Here is a 15,887-nt window from a genome sequence, read left to right on the forward strand (position 1 = left end):
GAAAAAGGAGCTCACAGGAGGAAAAAAATTGGAGACCCCAGATGTACAGTTAAAGCAAAGAGTTTTGTTAGTATCAGAATTATTCATTCAATTATTCATACAATTTAACTCGATTTCACCTCCAGGTACTTCCTAAATTGCTAAAATAATCCTGAACTATAGTAGGACCCAATGGAGTCCGCTGTTCTACCTCTAAGTTTATTAAAATGTATGAAAATGGTCATAAGATTTTTGACAAGAACTGTAAGTCTCATATTTCTCCTGGAGCAGGGTCTGGACCAGTACTTTCACAAAGCGCAGGGAGTGACCACAATGGCATAGGAAATTACAAGTACACTCTGTCCGAGCAGTACAATAAAAATAGCAAAAGGGGAAGGAGATATAGTGCAAAGGTGCAAAATGAAAAGCACAGCCATATTATCAAAAGGTGAATGAGAAAACTTTTTGTAAACTAGTCTGTGTTAGGTCTATGCATATGTAATGACAGCTAATATGGGACACTCATTTATCACTTTAGGGTAGTTGGTAATGGCAAGAATCCATCAAAATTCTTATTTGAAAAGTCTAATGGGTTTTGCCAATATTTTTAAGACTCAAGGTTAAAAAATAAACATTGGCTAGTTGACAGTGATGGGTTCAGTATTTGCTGTGGATAATTCCCAAGGAGACCGAAGGAAAAAAGGACATAAATCTTTAAAAACCCAAAGCAATAACTCTGGGGCAAAATGAAAAGCTCTACCCTATTGCCACTTCAAAAATGCCCACATTTATAGGTGCTCTGTGTAACCTTTCCATTGAAGGGTTAGCCATCTGCTTGTCTCCGTGGAGATGGAGATGGTATGGCTTTGCCTTGAATGCCCCACAGTATGACATTAATATCTATGTCAACAAAGACAAGTAGATGATAAGGCGCTAATACATATGTGATCATTTATACAGACACTGGCTCCCTCTTTTCTGCATCACTCAAGGAAAAAACTAAAACTAAACCTAAGCCATGTTACAAGTCAGATCTGTGGAGAGAAAAGCCTCCACACTGTATGAATATGTGTTTATATTTTTGCAATAAAAATATCTAGATTGGTAAATTTAATCCCATCCTCTGGAGCATTAACATTTCCATAGAGACAAATAAGGGTGTGCGAAAATACTGAAATATCATATCGTTTAATGCGATGATACAGTATCGATATCAGGGACTGGTGTATCGATATCGCCAAGAGTATTTTTTGGTATATTCTACTTAATTATTTTGTTACAGCACTACAGTTTTGTTGCTTGTTTAGATGAAGGAAATCAATTTATGCGACACATTTGATATTTTCATTGTTCTGATGATTAAAATGTTTGTGTTTCATATGAATTTTGTGGTTTAACAAAGACTTTTCATATCACAGGCATGATTTAGCCTTTATTCTTTATTGAACTGTATTGAATCGATTTGAAATATATCATATTGAACCGAAAGTGCACTGTATTGAGGCATGTATCGTATCATGGCCTATGTATCGAGGTATGTATCGTATCAGCAACTTCTTAATGATACCCAGCCCTATAGACATGCAGGTGACGTACCCCTGCCAAAAATGTTACATAGATCACTTTTAAATTTGGACATGTTTTAAGTGATAATGAGGCAGTAGCATTAATTTTATCAAAGCAGGTAGCACCTTCAAATTACTGATAAACATTGCTCTAAAGCAATAACCCTAACCCTTTGCCAGTTTAATGTATAGACTGATTCTTCCATTTAATTTCTGCCTTGAATAAGAGAAAACTGCTGCCAAAGCTCTAGCTGCAGAGGAAGAACAATCAGATGAGAAAAGGCGAGGGGTGAACGGGGGACAGCCGAAGGACCAGAGCAGAATTGGGGTCATCCATCACTTACATTGTCACCCTTTCCACCGGGGGATCCTTGAGGTCCAGGTAAACCGCGGTCTCCCTTCTCTCCTTGCTCGCCGGGCGGTCCGATCAAACCAATCAAACCTGGGTGACCCTGTGGGACAAGACACAAACAAATACATAAACACAGTGTACCACCATTTTATCGCTTCAAGTTGGGCAAGTGTAAAACTGCTGACATTACACGGAGTTGAAATCGACAAAGAAGGAATTTTTAGGGTGGAGTTTGATCAAATATTACGCAAAATGGACTCTTGTGGACTCTTTAATCCATGTTAAAATGTTGTTACCTCCAAAAACATACCTGCAGTTGTGTTTTGTTTCATTCACATGTTTAAGAGATCAGAAAATAGCGTAATATGGGTGCTTTGCTTTAAATCTTGCTTTCAGTTTGAAATCTTTACCAGATTTGTTTAATCTGTGGCTAAATAGCTCCACATGTAGCACAGGTTTGACATTTTCGAATGTCAAAAGGCACTGAAATCCTACGACCGGAGCCCTTTTATTGATGAAAACAGCTTAGCAACTTAGCAACCGTTCAAATGTTTTAAAAAATATGTAACCAAATTTTCACAGAGCACATAATAGACTAAAAATAGTGCATTAGTCTTGTTTTTTATGTGCATATCCATGGGTTTCAGAATGATGAGAATCTAGGAGCGTTGCCATAGTGATCAACAATTTAAAACTATTACTATATTATATCTTTTGGAATGGGGAAAAAAGCCCTCAAATTGTTGCATGTAACAGGAAGCAGAAATAGACTATTTGAGCTGCTTTACGACATTATTTACCCTATTGAGATTTCACTAGTGGATCTGGCTAGCAACATTATAATTACAAGCAGTTTCTTTGCTTGAATTTCTCAAATAAATCCCCTACAATGTATATTCAATCAGAAGACAGAAGACCTAAAATTGTGCACCACTCTCTTCCATTTTATAAAGACGTTTAAATATTTAAATCTGGGCAGATACATGAATTGTGATACTTAGTTTGTGCTGTAGTACTTTGCTGTACTGTTACTGATCTGTTTGTTTCCTTTTTCTGTATTTATGAAGATGAACTGGTGTCAAGATGATGCTCTGACAAAGGAATAAAGCTCAAGCTTCAGCCTACACCATTTCCATCTGTGTTTGTTAAATATGACTGTGAAATAATGTCAGAATATACCTGTGGCCAAAATAAATTAATCAATCAGTCAAAATAAAATATAACAATTATACACAGACAAATACCTATGACACTTGTGTGACCCTATCAGACAAAAAACATAAACATTATACTTATAACCCTATAACCTAATTTTGACTCATTTTCAAGATTAAAAACAAAACAAAAAACAAACAAACAAACAAAAAACCTTATAGCCCTATAGCATTGTCCCTATCCACTCTTATGGCATGTAGGACTAGGCCTTAAAAGTGCATTGTGTAACTTTCCTGGTCCCCAACCTGTTTATCTCCATGGAGATTTGGTTTAAATTGTCCACAGTATGGTATTAAACTAATCTGCCTTGCATTTATTCAAGAACAGGTGTTATTTATCTCTCAAAAATATCTTTTAAAAAAGCATATATTCTTATTTATTATTATTATTATTATTATTATTATTATTATTATTATTATTATTATTATTATTATTATTTATGTATTTATTTTGGGCAAGTAGAGATTTACATTCTTATACAATGGAACATATAACCTAAGTGAAATCATAATAGAAATAAAAACAACCACAACAAAAAATTTGCCCAAAAAGGAGTGAGAAGAAGAAAACTTATTTAATCCCACCCCCACTCTTCTAATCTAATACAATGAGCTTTCTTTTGCATTTTTCAGTCACTCTGCATTCTTACTGGGAGTGCGATCGCCACTCCATAAATCTAACCTGTAATTTGGCTTGCAAGTCTCCATGGAGATTCATAAGTTTATGGTTGTACTGTGGAACATTCTAGACGCATCTCCACGGAGACGAGCAGGTGACAGCCTCTCCAGCAGACGAGTTACAGAGTGCACTTTTAACAGCTGTATTTCTCAGAGAAGAATGGGACAAGATTTCTTTACAATATGCATCTCATCGCTGCATATATATTTTCTGAGAGTGAAAGAAAAAAAACCCACATATATCTGTAAACACAAGGGCAGCCAAGGCCAATTCAAATACAAAGATGATGACTTCAGAATAGGCTCTAAACTGGTCCGATGATTCAAAAGCGTTTCAACCTCAAAACAATATGCGTTATTATTCCACTTTCGCCGTCATGTCAGCGTGCGGTAGGCAATTTAGACAGAGTAATGCTCCCTGTCAAAATATCATGCGTAGTTATATTTCACCAGTAAATCTGACAGTGGAGGCTAAGACAAGAGAGAAAGTATACAGATTAAACCCATATATCATATTTAGTCGCATATTCAATCCTGTTAAGTCTTTCGTCTTTTGTCGTAACCATGACAAAGATCGAATTCTGTTTCTCCCAAATGCTGGTATTAACTTTGTAATTATAAAAGTTGTAGCAGTTGTGTGGAGGAGGTTTAAATGAAAATAATATAAGTTTGGGGCTGAACTTTTGTGATGAAAGCAGTGAGAGATACAGGGGAATCGCACTCACCTTTTCACCTTTAGAGCCGGGGTCACCTTTCAAACCGGGGAGACCAGGAGGACCCTAAAAACAAGACAGGTTTTCATTTAGAAACAGAAGTGGAAGAAAAAATGCAAGCCTGTATTGAAGAATTACTCCAAAATATTGCATTGTATATTGTAGAAAATGTTATGTTACTGCAAAGACTATGAATTAGTTATGAAAAATTAATTTTAGGGAGTTTTGTTTTTGTTGCCTTGCCTTTTTATCATGCTGTTAATTTTCTTTCTCAGTATCTTGGAGTATTTGTTATTTAAATACATCTTAATTTTGTATTTACAGTATACTCAACATAAGATGGCCTTAAAGTACTCACTGCCACTATTACTATTATCAAAAATACTACAACTACACAGCTACTACTGTACATACTACCCTTCTAGACTGTATACTACACCTCCTTTACTCTGTTTTTAAACTACTTCCTATTCTAGTATTTTTGTGTTAGTAGTAATAAAACTAATCCTGATATTACTAAAATTTCACACATCACCGCCAAGAACCAGAACATGTTTTTAAAATGTAAAAAACTTGTTTTATAACTGTGCATGAAGTAAGAATATTTTAAAAGTTATGACTTTGTAAAAAACATGAGAAAGAGAGGAAATATCAAATGCATGAGACATAAAACAGTTCGTGACAAGAAGGCAAGAGGAAAAGAAGTACCACATCAAACGTCACAAAGGCAACTGCAGGGAAAGACTGACTCAAATCTCAACTAAACCTATGTATTCTATACAGCTGTGTGTCTGTTTCTGCGGGGATCAGGCTCCTGTGTACTTCAAGTATTTATATATTCATCTAGTGTGTTGCATATGTAGATAATATACTTAAAATGTGGGTTAGTCCTGTTTTAGAGCTAGTAGTCTTTGTTCAGCCCTAGTTTAGTCCTAGTTTACATCATCATAGTGTTAGTTTAGTCCTAGTTTATTCCTGTTCTAATGCTGTTTTAGATCATCATAGTCCTAGTCCTGGTTTAGTTCTGTTTTAGATCATCATAATCCTAGTTTAGAGGTGATTTAGTCCTGTTCTGATGATGTTTTAGATCATCATAATCCTAGTTTAGTCCTGGTTTAGTCATGTTCAGATGCTATCTAAGACCATCATAGTCCTCGTCCTGGCTTAGTCCTGTTATAATGCTGTTTAATATCACCATAATTTTAGTTTAGTCCTGGTTTAGTCCTGGTCTGATGCTGTTTTAGATCATCATATTCCTAGTCCTGGTTTAGTCCTGTTTTAGTCCTGTTCTAATGCAGTTTTCGATCATCATAGTCTTAGTTTAGTCCCAGTTTAGTCCTGGTTTAGTCCTGTTTTAAATCACCATAGTCCTGGTTTAGATCATCATAGTCCTAGTTTAGTCCTACTTTAATCCTGGTTTAGTTCTGTTTTAGACCTGGTAACACTTGGAAACCACTGCTCTACCAGATGTAACTTAATACTAAAATGACTAACGTCACTTTTTAAATGACTCTTTAATTATCGTGCCTCAAAGCAGTCTCAATAATTTTGGTGATTATCTTGATGACAATTTTCAGATATTTTAGCAATCCATCAGAAATGTGCTAAAATGTGTCTTGGTTGAGGTTCAAATATCAAACAAAATATGAAAGAATCAAATTAACCATGTTTCTGCGGGTATTTTTAAACAGATCTCTCTGTTGTTGGAGCTTTTATTATCGACTTTAAACTTGATGTTCTAATTTTGGCTTATCTCTAATTCTGGCGTATCTCCAAAATAACGATGGTATCTTAATCACATTTCTCCAATTTTAACACGAAAGTAAAAATATGAAATCTAAAAAGTTCTGTGTTTTTTAAAGGTGCATTGTGTCACTTTTCCTGCTTGTCTTCGTAATAAGTATTTTGTTACTTTGCCTGAATGTTCCACGGCATCCAACTTTTCTATCTCCATGGCGACAAGAATGCCACCAGGCCAAGTTATGGGTCAGATCTGTGAAGAGGAGGCAAGCCCGCCCTTTTTCCAATGTATTTTTAAGTGATATCATTTCATGTAATTGAATAAATATTTGATAGATTTAAGTTTAATGCCGTACTGTGGAACATTCCAGGCAACCCTAACCAATCTGTGTATCATTTGTTCATTCATTTTTCAATATAAAACCAAAAATGTCTCCAAAACCAAAATGAAAAAACGGATAACGATTTGTTTTTTCAATTTTCGATTGTGTGTTTAAATGAATAATGAATAAAATGGGTAACATCCGTTTCCTGTTTCCATGTGCGATGCCAGACTGAACCAGGACTAAACCAGGACTAAACCAGGTCCAGGACCAGACATGAACCAGACTGAGATCAGGACTTAGACCGGGACCAGAACAGGACTGAGACCAGGACTGAGACTGGGAACAGGACCAGGACTGAGACCGGGACTGAGACCGGGACCAGACTGGAACTGAGGCCGAGACCAGACCAGGACCAAACCATGATTGAGACCGGGACTGAGACCAGGACCAGACCAGGACTGAGACCGGGACTGAGACTGGGACTGAGACTTGGACTAGACCAGGACTGAAAACTGTTTAGTCCTGTTTAGTCCTGCTTCAGTTCGTATGCAGCGCAAAAGTCCGGCATCACAGTTTAAGTCATGAAAACGGGAAACGGCCATTATCCGTTTTTCCCATTATTCATTTAAACACAAAATCGAAAAAACTTTCATTTTCGTTTTGAAGACAAATAATGAAAAAAAAAAATGTTGTTTTTTCATTTTCTTACTTTTGGTTTTATATTGAAAAAGGAATGAACAAATGATACACAGATTCTAACCAAGGCAGAGCACTGGTAATATCATGCAGTAGTGTAACCTAAACCAAAAAAGTTGCGCAGTGCACCTTTAAAGAAGTAAAAATAAAATAAATATCTATTTCTCAGTATTTGAAATAGAGAGAAACAGAGGTATGGTACTCTGCATACTAACCATGGGACCAGGTGGACCGTCTTGTCCTGGGGCGCCGGGCAGACCCTGTTCACCCTGCCAAAAAAACAAAAAACAAACATTTGATTTTGGTTCAACATGCATTGCAGTATTTTCTCTGGCTAGCGATTGATTTTGTGTGCATGGCATGATGATGAATAGCCCAAACAATGAAAAAGTGCATGTGAATAAACAGGGGAAAGTAAAATGTAAGCCAAATGGTTGTATTGATTATTCTATGAAGTCTCATCATGCCTGAGCAGCTGCAGTGATTGTGTATCCAGTGTGCGTGTCCATATTGGAAAGTATATTTACTATAGTACAATGTTTGTCATTGACTCTTGTGAGCTTTGAGCCATGTTATAATGTTGTTACCTCATCAAAAACAGACCTGGAGTTGTGTTTTGATTCATTCACGTTTGAGTAACCCTATATATATCCTTCTAAATCTCCAAAGCTGAAGATGCTCCTTTTACCTTTTGATCAGTAGAGATGGGCAATTCAAAGGTTGAAATTATCCGAATGATTCTAGTAAATGTGTATGGAGTTTAAAAACACAGGGAAGCACTCCCTGTATTACCACATGACATCACAAGGTGTAACAGCGCGTTTTCAATTTGAGAGAACTCAGCCTAAATATGCAGGGTAACGTGTGAATGAAACAAAACGCAACTATGTATGTTTTTGATGAGGAAACAACATTATATCAAAGATCAGTCAATAGTTTAAAGGATTTATAGTACAGACTTACAACAGGGCCGGGGATTCCTCTTAGACCTTCTGGACCTGGTTTTCCGGGGGGTCCTTGGGGTCCGACTGGTCCAGTTTTACCTGCAGGTCCCTCAGCTCCAGCCTCTCCCTGATTGAAAATACACACAAATCAATAACAGTACTAAAGAAATATAGCATTATATCTACTCATAACTGTATTGATATATGATATGCGCTTTGTGTTGCATTTTTTTGGATGGAAAGCGCTATAAATAAAGTTCGATTGATTGATTAATATGACTGAATGTAAGTTTTTTACAATTAGCCCAGTCCTTCAAATTGCAATACAGTTTTTTACTATAACATTTTATACTTCTGTCGGTAGAAGATAAGGCTGTGCAATTAATCGAATTTTGGATTGCGATAAGTGCATCGTGTAACAAAAAAATTATCGTTTGAATAATCATGATTTCAATATTGTCCAAAATAATCGTGATAATCGAGCAGCCCTAGTAAGAGAAATATTAATATTTACTCCAGTATTCTAAACTAATCTCAAACACAGCTGGATGACATATAAGAGTTTAGTTTATAGATAAAAGTTCACATTTCTACAATTTGAAAAAGTAAGAAATTTACAAACGAGCGAAATTTTTTGTAGTGAAATGCAATAAGTGATCGGCATTACTGACCAACCATGTCCGTAAGTATGTATTATGTGTTATGAAGTGTAAGTGTCAGAGTTGTTTGCATAATAAGACAACAGATTTAGACTTGTATTATCATTATTCACTTAAAGCTTCATCAAATCAGATCAAACTATCTCTGTCAAACTAATGGGAGATTTACAGCAGCATGTGTTCACTTACGCACATGGTTCACTGCATCTAAAAGACAGACAAGCTTAAGTGAACGTGACAACTTTAAAATGATAATTACAGCTACAGCCAATTATGTTTAGAGACCTGCAACGTTTGATATGATTTGTGATATGCTAAAATAGCTGTAGTCTGTGTGCTAAAGAGGATAACCTTTGACTCGCTATACTGTATATAAGTATATTTTTATGTTTTAATTGCACAAATTCTAGACCTGTTCAATTTAAAAGAAATAATTACCTATGTACTTTCAAATGTATTGTAATGTATTTGTGATTTTCTGTGATTAATCTTTTTGAAGCCACTCTACATAATACAAATAGGGCAAAATTAGCTCCCATATCATTCAAAACAAAATTTCATTATTTTGTCTCTTCAATTAAACAATTTTTGCATTTGATTGGCGCTGTTAACTGTAAACACAATTAAAACTTGATTCATTGCACAGGCCTAAATATTCAGCCCGTTATATGAACAGATAAAGCTATTTAACATGCACTGACAAAGCCCGCTGACAAAACTTCACACTAGAAAGAGCAAAGACTTGATAGAAAAATACCTGGGGAATATAGACATAATAGCAGTGGATCCTTTTGTCTGAAATCGTCACATCACAAAACAGCCAAGCCCACCCAAAACCGACTCAGTGTCCATAAATTTCCATCTAATCAGGGCCAAAATGAACCCACTTGTGTATTTGGCCGTCTTTAATTTCAGCGTTGTGTGTGGTCGTAGGGGGAGAGGGTGGGGGAGATAGAAGAGGGAGAGTTGTAGGACTTAAGAATGAATTGATTTTGTTACCTTAGCGCCCTTCTCTCCTTGCCTGCCCTCTGCACCCGGAGCTCCTGGAGGTCCCTGAGGAAGAGGAGGAGATGTTAGCATTTCAATACGACGAAGACAACGGTGGTACGACGATGCAGGTACTTTGCAGGGACACAGGGGGAAAGGAGCATCGCTGGTCATTTGCACTTGATAAAAGACAGGGCAGTGGGCCAGTAAACAAATGAACTCCTGGTAGTAGGGAGGGGGTTTATTCAGTGTGTTGTTCAGTCCTGGTTTAGTCCTGTTTAGATCATCATGGTCCCAGTTTAGATCTGTTTTAGTCCTGGTTTAGATCAACAAAGTCCTGGTTTAGTCCTGGTTTAGTCCTATTTTAGATCAACATAGTCCCAGTTTAGTTCTGTTTTAATCCTGGTTTAGATAATCATGGTCTTGGTTTAGTCCTGTTTCAGTTCTGGTTTAGATCAACATAGTCCCAGTTATGTCCTGTTTTAGTCCTGGTTTAGATCAACATAATCCCATTTTCGCCCTGTTTTAGTCCTGGTTTAGATCAACATAGTCTGGTTTAGTCCTGACTTAATCCTGGTTTAGATCAACATAGTCCTGGTTTAGTCCTGGTTTAGATCATTATAGTCCTTGTTTAGTCCTGGTTTAGTACTATTTTAGATTGTCTTAGTCCCAGTTGAAACATCTTTTTTTGTTTTGTTTTTTGCTTTATTTTACACAACAGGGACACAATAATATTAATGTTAATGGCTGAACTTGCTTATCTCAGAAGAAGCCAGAACCATCAAATTGAAATTGGTTTCTGGGTGGAAGCCAAAATGTCTTGATTGCAAAAGCAGTGCCCAGATGATCACCATGGAAACCTTTTCTACATTTACTTATGCACAATAATCACAACACTTAAGTTTTAGTTATATTCTAATATTCTAAACATTTCCTAGATGTTACAAAACAGCACTTTGAATGAAACAAATCTCTATCTAAACACCATATCAAGACATAATCCTTGTTTTGTAACTTTTCTCAGAGTGTAATTTCACTTCAATGCATGCTGTCATTTTAAAAGCAAGTTCAAAAGTTAAATTCAGCGGAAGTTCATTGGCAAACAGTTTATGCAAAAAGTTTAGTGGCTCCATCCTTTGTGTTTGCTGGCCCATAGCACTGACCAAAACGGTTTTATTCTAAAGCAGCTGCAGTCTCTGTTTGAGTTTATGCAGAATACATTCAGCCTGCTCAGTTATCTATGCTCATATTGGTCTGTGCAGATGTGCAATTTAAAAGTAGCCTTTAAATACAATCTAAACAAACTACAATGAACTATATACGATACTTAAGAAGTATATATGTAATGACATGAACAGTAAAAATGACTATATTATGCCAACTTTACTTGATGCTCTTTTTGTACAATCACACAATTTGAAAATGGCATGCTACAAAGCTTTGGGCAGGATCAAATGAACAGTCTATAATACTAGAATTTGATTGGTCCAAAATAACTGCAATAGTAATCACTAGTAATGCAAATATGTTAAATAAAAGTAGAAATCTATGATATAGTGTATATTTTTTCATAGCCAGTACTGATTGTTGTCAAAGCCCAATCTATTCAGGTCTTTTGCAAAAACTGTCCTTGTGTCCTTAGGCAAGACACTTCACCTGCATTGCCTGGTATGAAAGTGGAGTATGCATGAGTGATGGTGGTGTTTGGAGGGGCCGATGGCGCAGATTGGCAACCTCGCTTCCGTCAGTCTGCCCCAGGGCAGCTGTGGCTACAATAGTAGCTTACCACCAAGTGTGGAGTGCACGAACGATGAACTGTAAAGTGCTTTGGGTGTCTTGAAAGGCGCTATATAAATGTAATAATTAAAACCAGAATAGCTGATGGCAGATAAGCTCTGCCGATATTTTGAGCTGATATTTAAGGCCAATTAATAGTTTTTAAATTGCTAAACTAATGTATCCACAATCTTATTTCACAAGTACAAGCTAAAATGGGCTGTGCAGTCAAGCATTTAAATGGAAAGTTAAATTTATTTCCTTTAGTAAGTGGAAATTTAAGGCCGATAACAGATATGCTGAAAAATGCATATCTCTAAATTGAAGACTGTACTAGTGTATATATACGGACATAAGTAACTCGGTAGCTGCCGCGTTCCAAATGGGAATTGAACATGTGGGTGCTTAGGGCTCCATCCACTTCCAATTGACTTTACATTGGAAAATTGTCACCCCTCTCTCTGTCACAGCTGCAGTGAGCCTTGTCCTTGTGGTCTTCAAATGTTTGTATTAACCCGCTCTACATGACCCTGGTGATTTTATTTTTGCTATTTTGTCTATAAATAAATTCCTATTCCTAAAATGGCTCCAAATTTACCCTTCTAACTGCTATCATCATGAGCTTCATTTGACTGGAGCCAAACTCTCTTAGTCCACTTCTCAAAGACGAAGCTGTGAATAAAAGTAGGACTATCTGAAGAGAGAGACAAACTTAACATTTGAATCTGTTTTGTTTTCTCCCCCTCTCTCATCTGATACACATAAGGGTGCCTTGATGCTTTAATTAAAATCCCATGACCTTGAAAGCTTCGCCTCACATGTGCATCGGCCCCTGCGTGAATGCTTTGGACATGACATTGACGTTGTGTGCCCACCCCATGGTCCAACACAAAGCAAACATCCACAGACATCATGCGACGCGCTGGAGGTTGGCAGGTCATCCCATTCATTCTTAGTGATTTCTTTCAACCCTCCTCCTCTGTGCGGCCCTCTTCAGAACCACTCTCTATCCAAATCCTCTGCTCTGATTGGGCCAGACGCCTCCTTGAGTACTATTGACCGTGCCCATAATGTGTGCTCGGAGCGTGCCTAGCTTTCATCCTCGTCTTCCTCGCTGGTGGTGAAGATGCGGAGGGCTCTTGATCAGTAATAAGAGTCACTATAGATGTCCGGAGGTGCTCTGATGCTCTGCTCTCAGGTCCCTGTCTTTTCAAGGTTACAGGAGCATGCTAGAGCAAAGCTGATAAGACATGCTTTTAGCACTAAGACCGGATGTGACTAAGATTTTTATTCATCCACAGGTTTGATTTTAAACTTTATATGTCCGATCTATGTTATAATATTTCCTCATCACAAATATATCTGGAGTTGTGTTTTGTTTCATTCACACATGTTTAACACACAAACCTTTCATATTTAGACTGAGTTCTTCTCTCAAACAGGAAACACTCTATTCTACCTTGTGATGCCATTTGGTAATAGAGGAAGTTCTCCACTGTGTTTTTAAACTCCATACACCTTCACTAGAATCATTTGGATGTTTTCAGCCCAGAAATGACTACTACTACTACTTTAACAAAAGGTAAACTACTGCTTCGTGACATCACAAGGTGGAACAGAGTATTTTGAGTTCTAAAGATGAAGACAGCAGAGGTGGGGACTTGCAAGTTGTGACTTGGTCTCACGTCAGACTTGAGTCACTATTTTTAGGACTTGAGACTTGACTGGATAAAATGGACTAAGACTTGGGACTCGACTTGAACTTGAGGCCTGTGACTTGAGAAGACTTGAGATGCACTTTTAAATCTGAATTCTTTCTATTTTGACTGTAATGATTCACACTAAGATTTTGTCAAGACATTTAAGACTTGAAGCTCAATGCAGACGACTTGGACTTGACCTGGACTTATGGGCCAGTGACTCGAGACTCGACTTGCCTGTATTTGACTTGGGACATGACTCGGACTTGAGGTCAAAAGATTTGAGACTTACTTGAGACTTGCAAAACAACGACCGGTAAACAGACTAATAATAAAAGGTTACTTAAACATGTGAATGAAACAAAACACTATTCCAGGTATGTTTTTTGTGTAATATACACACACAACTTATCTAAAAGTTTATGTTAAAACTTTTCAAAAAGCATTATTATCAGCAAAGTTGTTCTGAAGTGAACTTATTACATTACACTTATTAAATTGAACTTGTATTTTAAAGTTTTTGTATCTATGTATTTCTATCTATATTACATATTTTATACACATTTTATGTAATTAAATCCCTAACGATATGAAACATTATATGTATACTAAATCCCACATACTGTTCTGAAGAAAAATAACTTCATTGCACTGATTAAACTTGAACTTGTATTTTAAAATTTTTGCCTATACTTTTGTCAACAAATATTTAAATACATTTTTCCTTATAGAATACCAGAAAATAAAGAGGGTTTTTTTTTTGCAGTACAGCCAGACAAGCAATCTGGAACATACTGTATGTAAAAGTGTTTCAAAATGTAATTGTATATTTAAAAATGTACAGTATTTGAAAGATCAATTGTATAACACAAATAAAACAGGCTACACCAAGCCCAAAACACAACAAAACAATGTCTAAACACTTTTTTAGATAAAGTTGAAATAGGATTGGTTTCTGAGTTAAAACTTCTGAATGCAATTAAGAAGCAAGCCCACTTTACTGTGACTTCGCCAAAAAACTTAATGAGACAGTCTGGCCAAGTTGTGTGAATGCAACGCTTACACCAAAACAACTAATTTGGAAAAGAAAGGTTTCAATTTCCAGTGGGCTGAGAGGAGAGATGGCACCTCCACTGACTCCAAAAACAATTCTTGCTATGGGATTATAAGAATTCACACCAGCTCTGAGCAGGGAGCAGCTTGGGTCCCTTTCTCTGGCTTTGCGACAGATACAATAGCCTTCCCTTACTATAGTCTAATGTAACTTTTTGGTTTCTATGAATATGTAATGCTTGGAATGTTCCACAGTGTGACATTAAACAGCTCTACCTTACATTTATTCAATTACAGGTGTTTTTACAGCTCAAAAATACCAAAAAACAAGCTTTCTGACAGCGAGCAGGGTTGCCTCTCCACTTGTAACTTGGTCTGGTTTGGTTTCCATGAAGCTAGAAAGGTTTAATGCCATACTGTGAAACATTCCAGACAAAGCAATATTATCTCCATGAAGGCAATCGTTTGACTGACCCTATACCAGAAAAGTTACACAATGCACCTTGAAGTATAAACTGTACATTATTACAGCTAAGAAAAAAAACAACAACTATCGATTCAGTGGTTTCTACTGAACAATATTCAGCGCAAATATTTAAAATCTGAATATTTGAACACTTTATTAGACCTCAGAATCTGTGTGAAATACTTTTACTTTTTACTGCGTAAGTACGTGTTTAAATTGGTGCTTAATATTTAATACCTAATACTTAAAAGTGCATTGCGTAAATTTTCTGGTGGATTTGTCAAACATTTTTCTCGATGTTATTGCTTTGTCTGGAGTGTTTCACAGTATGGTACACATCACAGCCTGTTTTTGAGGTCTAAAACCACCTGTTGATTGGATAAATGTAAGGTAGAGCTGTTTAATGTCATACTGTGGAACATTCTGTGACTGAGCACTAACCAAAAAGTTACATAGTACATAGTACACCTTTAAGTAACCCAATTGAGTCTCACTTCCACCCCTGTCCCTGGGCATTTAAGTTGAGCGTATGCAGATACAAAGCTAATACCCCGCATGCAGATTTGGAGACATTGGGAAAGCAATCAATCCCGTTTAAAATTCATGACATGTTTTTGATTCACTGGACTGAGTCAAGAGAGTCTTCCTTTGAAATGCAGTTACTTTTCTCTGACAGTCACCGCGCCGACAGCTCATTTTGATGTGGGCGTTAAGCTGTGCATTATATTGGAGCTATGTTAATGATTCATGTCTTTGGTGTGTGTGTTCAAAGAAAGTTAGGGCCTTTAATATCAAGAGTATTAGCTGTGACTAATAGAGACAGATAGAGCGGATGGATCTTTTATCGTTTATGTTTTCTTCTGTTTTTTTTTTTTTTTTTTTTTCATGCTGTAAACATTCTTTGGTCCAGTACACTTTACTTTGTTTAAGAGTCACTTTGGCAAAATCACAATCAAACTAGGGCCAAGTGACAAAATGCTTAAAAACAAAGAAATAATCGTCACAACCATAGACTGCATAAAGAAGTGGACTAACCCCG

At 36.7% G+C, this 15,887-nt stretch overlaps 1 protein-coding gene across 1 annotated transcript in view; it reads right to left on the minus strand.

Annotated features, from left to right (window-relative positions):
- col11a1a (collagen, type XI, alpha 1a) overlaps positions 1–15,887 on the minus strand; it is a 116,579-nt gene that overhangs the window by 16,272 nt on the left and 84,420 nt on the right. Inside the window, exons 55-59 of the mRNA XM_055151120.1 lie at positions 9,866–9,919; positions 8,227–8,334; positions 7,479–7,532; positions 4,514–4,567; positions 1,889–1,996 (exon numbers count right to left, since the gene is read on the minus strand). Of these exons, the coding sequence (XP_055007095.1) occupies positions 1,889–1,996; positions 4,514–4,567; positions 7,479–7,532; positions 8,227–8,334; positions 9,866–9,919 (378 nt within the window). The remainder of the gene's footprint in view (positions 1–1,888; positions 1,997–4,513; positions 4,568–7,478; positions 7,533–8,226; positions 8,335–9,865; positions 9,920–15,887) is intronic.

This window comes from Boleophthalmus pectinirostris, unplaced genomic scaffold (genome assembly GCF_026225935.1).
Source record: "Boleophthalmus pectinirostris isolate CB_2022bp ecotype Guang Dong unplaced genomic scaffold, ASM2622593v1 HiC_scaffold_15, whole genome shotgun sequence".
In the NCBI taxonomy this organism is placed as follows: domain Eukaryota; kingdom Metazoa; phylum Chordata; class Actinopteri; order Gobiiformes; family Gobiidae; genus Boleophthalmus; species Boleophthalmus pectinirostris.